General features: G+C 53.2%; 1 protein-coding gene across 1 annotated transcript in view; it reads left to right on the forward strand.

Annotated features, from left to right (window-relative positions):
• Positions 1–7,232, forward strand: part of GSG1L (GSG1 like) — a 78,758-nt gene that overhangs the window by 60,799 nt on the left and 10,727 nt on the right. Inside the window, exon 4 of the mRNA XM_011376724.1 lies at positions 4,858–4,928. Coding sequence (XP_011375026.1) covers positions 4,858–4,928 — 71 coding nt within the window. The remainder of the gene's footprint in view (positions 1–4,857; positions 4,929–7,232) is intronic.

The following is a 7,232-nucleotide window of genomic DNA, read 5'->3' on the forward strand; positions in this document are numbered from 1 at the left end:
GTGTGGTCACACTCCACACAGTTGTTTGCACATCTGCTGGCAGTTCTGGGAGCTAGAGTTGGATGGTCCCCGGCCCCACTTTCCACAGGCCCCCATAGCATAGGTATGTCCAGGGCGAGTCCCGTTGCCAGCCAGCAATCTGCAGGACACAGTGGAAACTCGCTCCAACTCCAGGGACCGATAAACCCGAGTTCGAGTCACAGCCCTGCCGCGAGCCAGCTGCAAATCAGTAGCTTCAAATCAGCCATGCTGGGAGCAGTCACCCCACAGAAGTCCACAAACACTGCGGACGGGTTCTTTCTTTCCATTGTGAGCCAGTTGTTAACTTTTGCAAGCACACCACTAAACTTTGTAAGTTATACTTCTCTCACGTCTGTAATGTGGGGATGATAGTAATGATGATGATGTGGGGGTGACTCTGTGGTTAGGATGCAAATAGAATGGGTATAAATCGACCCCAAATAACAATTTAAACAATTTACCAGTTCGTTTGTCTCTCCCTTAGGAGTCTGAGTGGGCACCTCTGTTACTGTCACCTTCCCCTGGGGCCCGTTCACCTCTCCTGAGACCACGGCATCGTCTCAGTCTGAGCTTCTGCTCTGACTCCCCCGTTTGGGGAGACTCTGTCTCTTCTGGGGCTGGGACAGAAGGCTGTGCTGTGACCCAGTGGGTTCCTTCTGCTCTTGATCCAGAGGTGCTTGATACTTTGGAGCCTTGTTTCTGTTTCTTCCAAAACCTCACTTTTCCGGAGGCAACAAGTGGCTCAGGTCGAAATGATAGCATGGAAGGGAGGGGCGTTGGGGTTTTTAGGGGGCTGGTTAATGCGTTGAAATGATATCCTTCCACATCTGGAACTATGGAGTGGAGTCGCAGAGTGACAGGCCGTCAAGGATGATGACGATGACGATCGTAATAACAGTAAAGACAGCACCAAGTGCCAAATGGGGCTCTGAGAGCTCTAAACTGATGATCTAAAGCATTTTCTAACTCACTCAGTCCTACGGCCACCCTACGCGGTAGGCGCATTACTGTGCCCACTCATCAGACGAGGAAATCAAGACTCGGAGAGGACAGGCAGGGACGTGTCAAGACTCAAATAGCTCACAGAAGAGACGCTGGAGACCTGAGGAGGGGAGCAGCACAGCCAGTGACGAGGGGCCTGAGGCTCCCAGGGTCCCACCTGCTGCCCCTTCTGTGCGCTGGTCACCCCAAAGCACCACCAACGCCCTTCAAAGCACTTATCTAGACCTGTGGGCAATTTCCCACACCATCGTTAAAAAAAATAAAAAAAGCCCGTCCTCAGAAAGCATGTAATATTTCGTGCAAGGTTACAGTTCACATCAAAGGACATTGTCACCTAGTGACATCTGTAGTCGCTCCTTTTTTTTCTACGCAAAGCGCAGCACCCCAGGTGACCCCGAGCTGCCTCTCCAGGGGGCTGCCCTTCGCCCCACGCTGCTTGTCTTCATTTGCTCACCTCCCTTCCATTTCCCTCTCTATTTTCTTCTCGTCTGACATTCCTCGATAATCTTTTTGCCAAGCACAGCGGAGAACGAGATAAACTCCATTCTTCTCTCTGAGTTTAAAATGTCTGGGGAAGAGCAACGATCGAACAAGTGTAAAAATCGTAGTGGCTAACCCGTTCCGAGTCCCCGTTCTGTGCAGGTCCTGGGCTCCAGTCCCCACAGCAAGCAGTGGAGCGGTGGTGGGTGTCCTTCCTGTCCCTCCTACCACCACAGCTACGCCCACCGCCATGTAGCAAACTCAGCACCACAGCGATTCAGGCAGGTGAGCTGCACGAGATCATGCTGTCTGTGAACAGCAGAGCTGTGCTCAGCCTTCATCCCTCCTCACTGCAGGGCCCGAGGTCTCAGTTGCGCCCAAAGCATGCCCTGGTCCTCCACGTTTCCTGCCAGGAAGCACCGGGGACTAGTGAGAGGGTCGTCAGCCCTTGCCATACCTGCCGCCAAGCCTTAGCCACTCACCAGACAGCTGTCAAGATCCCGCAGATCTGTTATTTTCACTGGTGAATCTGGTAGTGAGGGCTGCATTTGTGCAAGGAAACCAGCTCTTTCCAGAATGGCAAACACAGCACAGCAGAAAGACAGGCAGACCCGGGCGTGTATCCTGGCTCCCTCTCTGAGAGCTGAGCACATCGCGTGAGCTTTCATGCAGCTTCGATGTCGCCTCCTCCGTAAAGCCTCTGCTGGTCCCGACACGAGTGGTTCTCTCAAACCCAGCTGCACATTGCAAACTCCCAGGTGACTTCAGTGGGACTCCAAGCTGAGAAACATTGGCTGGACTATTTCCCGTTCTTTGACATGTCAACGACTGAACTTTGGGCATCTTAGCAGCAAGGTTTGAGTGATCAGGGAGAGGAGGGACCATGCCAGACAGGGCTGGCTCTCTCCTTAAACGTCAGCTCCTTCGCTCACTGGCCCCTCTTCCACGGCTGAGGCTCTCAGCAGAGCCCAAGGAGGTGCCAGCATGAGGTGTAGAGGAAAATGATCTCAGGATAAGAAGCCATGAGAACAGGGAGCGTGGGAGGATCAAGGAATCAGTTCAAGGTTAAGGCTGTGAAACACAGGCAGATGTGGGAGGCCCAGTGCATGGTGGGGCTGGCATTTATTGACCCAGAGGCCCTGGGCGTGGCCGGGCAGGTGGCCCTCTGCAATGAGGCCCTCTGGTCCAGCCTATCAGCCAGTGTTTGAATCCAGCTGCAGCTTCATGACTGGTGACACTCCGGCCTTAAGCACCTCTGTGGGTGGGAGACTCAACTAGAGTTCTCGTTAGATCCATATGCGACATTAGTTGGAAGAGCGAAACAACTGGAAAACACCTAAACGTTTATCAATAGGATATGAATATTATTTTTTTAAAAACAACTGTAAGGAAAAAAGATGAGTGAGATTAATGTATACTGCTATAGAGAGATGTTGGAAATCTACAAGTTAAAAAATCAGGTTATAAAAAATAGGTTTAATTTGAGACAATTTACATAAAAAGGTATTAATTCTGAAAAGGTAAACATGAAACTGCTAACAGTGGTGGTGCTGCTATGTGAAGGTGTAATTATAGGGGAGCTCTGGCTCTCTTTATGGGTTGGAAAAAAAATTTTTTTTGGAACAAACCTGTGCTATCAAGAAAATAACAAAGATGTTTCCACTAAAAGCCAGAAAAAAAAAAAAAGGGACATTTTTCTTTATATTGAACCTTCCCATAGCATCAACACTCAGGCTTTGTTCTGCCATCTGGGGCCACCCAGGCCACAGAAGATATTAGTTAACAAAGACTGTGTTCAGAGTTTGCTCCCTGAGAAGCTCAGGCCTGGTCCCTTAGTCCGGACAGCCTGGGCAACCCTCAGGTGGCATTTGGCCAACGCCTGTCATTTTCTAACACAAGCGTGAGCTTGTCTTCCTACTAGACGGGAAGCTCTCTGGGGGCAGAGACCATGAAGTGACATACTGTCCCCCACACAGCATCTGGTGCAAACCAACAGGGTAGAGCCTCGGGGAGTTCCTGTCGGGGGATCGAATGAGTGACCTGGGAGGACCAAAATTGCCAGTGCAGAGTGTTCCTCCCCCTTCTACTAAGGCCGTATATTTCTGGCATTGCTTGCGTGTCACTTACCACCTTCCCCACGTGTCCTCCAGCCTCTGCACACCATGGCTGAGCGATCAGGAATGAGAGGAGATGGAAAGAATCAGAAAACAGGGGTGAGGCACTGGAGGGTTGAGACTTCCTTGCATGAGAGCGAAGAGGGTCGCAGTGGAAAGAAAAGCAGAGCGGAGGAATGGGGAGATGACACAGAGGGCGCCGGAGAGTTTAGGGGAAGCACCGAAAGTGAGACATGGGGCAAGAGAGGTTTCGGGACAGCTGCGAGGAGGGCGGAAGGCCAAGGGGCGTGGAGGAGGTGCAGCCGCAGGTGCAGAGCTGGGGGCGCGTTCGGCGATGTAATGATTACGATGGTTTCTACGTCAGGGAACCAGACTTTCTCCGAGGGTGATGTGATACACGTTTGGACTGGACCACACGGAGCTCTGGGATTTGTTGGGGTTACGAATGGATGAGTGCAATGTGGGCACGCGGCCCTGCCCGCTCCCTCTGGGTCGGTCATCGGTGGGGGTGGGGTGAGGGTCTGGGTCTGGAGCCAGGCTCTGCTCCGTGCTTGTCATCTCCTGTCACGTCAGTGGAGGCAGCCCCCTCTGGAACTGTGGCGACCTTGAGGTGCCACACATGAGAAACTCATGTTGGTGGGAAAGAGCGCTGTGCCAGATGTCAGAAGCCCAGGGCTTTGTTTATATGTAGAAATAGTTAGGAAATGTTTTAATTTGGTTAAGCAAGGTGACGCTGCTGAAAAAAGTCCATTGCCCCCAAGTCAGAAAATAGAGGTAAGTTGAAAAAGAAGGCTTCAGATTTTATCTACTATATTGTCATTATTTAAGATTAATCACCATTAAGCTTTTGGTACATATTCACTCAAATAATTTTTCGTAATATCAGTACATAATTTTGAAACAAACCTAACTGTACACATTCTTTTGTAATTTACCATTTGCACATACTTGAATTTTTTTGTGTGTGGGAGCACATGGGTTTAGATCCCTGTTCCACCTCTAATTTATTAGCTGTGTGGCACCTGGTCAGTCACGTCACCTACCAGCACCTCAGTTTCTTCATCAATAAAGTAGAGATAATGACGCCCACCTTAGTAAGGGACTCATGGGCAGGGGCACAAAGCCGGTTTGCGAAAGGTTCTCCGGGGTTGGAGAGCTGCCCTCCTTCAGATCCTGGGTCACTGCCGTCTCAGCCTGCTCTTTCTCTCACACAGGCTCTTGTGTCCTTTTTTTTTTCCAGGATTGAGAAAGGGGATGGGAACGAGGAGGAGGACCTGCGCTTGGACTGCCGCCATGAGCGATACCCCGCCCGTAAGTGGCCTCTTCCTCAGGAGCCTCTGCTACAGACTCTGAGGAGAAAGAACCCTGGAGATAAGCCAGGCCAGCCTCTCCCTGCACCCTGGCTTTCTCCCACAGAAACGTGCTACAGATGGGGAAACCGAGGCTGGAGCTCTGCACACGGCAGCCACGGCCCTCGCGTTGGGGGCGGGAATGCCCAGGAAGCGAGAGGGAGGCTGGAGCATTTGAAGACGGGCAGGTGGACCTCAGCTCAAGTCCAGGCCTGGGTCAGATGTTGGCCCAAAGGCAGAACAGCAAGTGGGTCAAACTGGCCAAGTCAGGGAGGTGGCAGCGGACAAGATTTGTCCGAGCCGTAAATGCTCCTGGCGGCTTAGGATGTATTGACTTCATAAGCCTCACTCTGGGGGACACCACAGACAGAATCTAGGGCACCCATTTGGAAAACAGAAGTCTGGGCCAGAAGGCAAAGGGGAGGTAAAAGGAGAGAAGGGCCTCGTTCCAGACAGGAAAGGGAAGAGCCGATGTGAGGTTAAAGCGAAGATGCCAGACTGTTAGCCGAGCCTGCTGAACGCCCGCCCCGCCCCATACCGAGGGCTCTTTGTGCCTCATCTCGTATTCTCGCTGACCCTCAACCCCTACAGAAATTACTATCCATATTTTGTAGATGAGGAAATTAAAGCTCAGCGAGGTGGAGTGACTCACCCAAGGTCACACAGCTCAGCAGCAGAGCAGTTAGAGCAGACCCTGCCAGTGCCCAGCCCACATCTCTCAGCTCTTTTAGGGAACTCAGGTGTCTTCCAGGCCTCCATGTCTCCGTGCCTGGGGGAGCTCCCTCGCCCCAGGATTAGTGAGGTGTTCCCAGGATTAGCAGTGCCGGGTGGGCCGCCCGCTCCCCTGTGCCACTTCCCTTTTCTCCGCCCAGTTTCCCTGCATCTCCTTAAGGTCTCCCCGAGGGTCTGCTTCTGGGGAGACTGAAACTGAGACGGGATTTAAACTCAGGTCTGTCTCACTCCCAATCCTGTGATCCTAGTAACTGGCTGAGAAATGGCTCTGACCGGAGGGGTAAGACGGAGGTGGGTGAGGAGTGTGGGAGGAGGCCTGGCTGGAGAAGAGGGGAGGCCCCTGTGGGAGGCACCGGCCCAGGATGAGGACCTGCCTGAGGAACAAAGGGTGGCACTGCAGTGGACACTGGGCTCACACACCGCGGTTTCATGACAGGCGTCAGTGCTAGGGTGGAGAGCTTCCTGGAGGAGGGGGTCGAGAACCAGGCCATGGAGGCAGCTGGGGCGCACCTGCCCCAGGGACAACAGAGGGGAGCAGAAATCCACCAGAGGGGCTCAGGAAGCACATAGTAGGGACAAAAGCTGAGAGCCCCTGGCGCTGGCTTCCTTACTTGGCCTGAGCCTCCCCAAGCTCCCCGAAGCAGGCAAGAAACCCAGGGTGGAAAGAGGCCGGGAATGGGGGGCAGCTGGGGACCTGGGAGAAGGAAAGGCCACATCCCTGAGAGTGAAAGAGAGGGGAGCTAGTCTGGCCCTCAAAGCAAGCCCTGGAATCGAGAATGAGGGTACCCAGGGTCAGGGGAACGCAGAAGTCTCCTGCCCCCAGGCCGAGTCCCACGGCCTCACCCCCGACCTGGCACCTGCCTTATCTCCTCGGCATGAAAGGAGCTAGGTCAACAGCCTGCGAAGAATTCCATCTTTCCTTCCTTCGACAAATATGTATCGATTATTTTCTCCGTGCCGGCCCTGGGCTAAGTGCTGGACGTACAGCCGTGGGCGAGAGCAGACAAAGGCCCCTGCCTTGTGGGGCTGGCAGTCTAGAGGGAAAGAGAATGAAGTAAGGAGTGAACTCAGAAACTAACCCGTCAGGTGCTAAGGAGGGAACAGGTGATGATAAAGGGGAAGCAGAGGAGGTCCCTTTAGAGCCACCTCGCTGAGGGGTCCCTGGAGCTGGAACCTAGAGGGTGAGAAGTCAGCCAGCCAAAGAGCCTTCCAGGCAGAGGGGCTGCAAGTGCGAAGACCCCGAAGCAGGAACAGCCGGGACTGGGGGCGGCATGGCTGGGAGAGCAATGGGGAGTGGGAGGGAACAGGGGCAGCCATCAGAAGGAGGCGGCTGCGAAGCGGGGAGCCCAGGGCATTTTGAGCAGGGAAGAAACATAGCCAAGTTATTTACCTGTATCTATAGCTACATCTGTATCTACATGCCTATATATATTCATTGCTGTGTTTATATCCATAATGATATCCACCCCCCATCCCTCCATCCCTCCATCCCTCCATCCCTCCATCCCTCCATCCCTCCATCCCTCCATCCCTC

Source organism: Pteropus vampyrus, unplaced genomic scaffold (assembly GCF_000151845.1).
Source record: "Pteropus vampyrus isolate Shadow unplaced genomic scaffold, Pvam_2.0 Scaffold303, whole genome shotgun sequence".
In the NCBI taxonomy this organism is placed as follows: domain Eukaryota; kingdom Metazoa; phylum Chordata; class Mammalia; order Chiroptera; family Pteropodidae; genus Pteropus; species Pteropus vampyrus.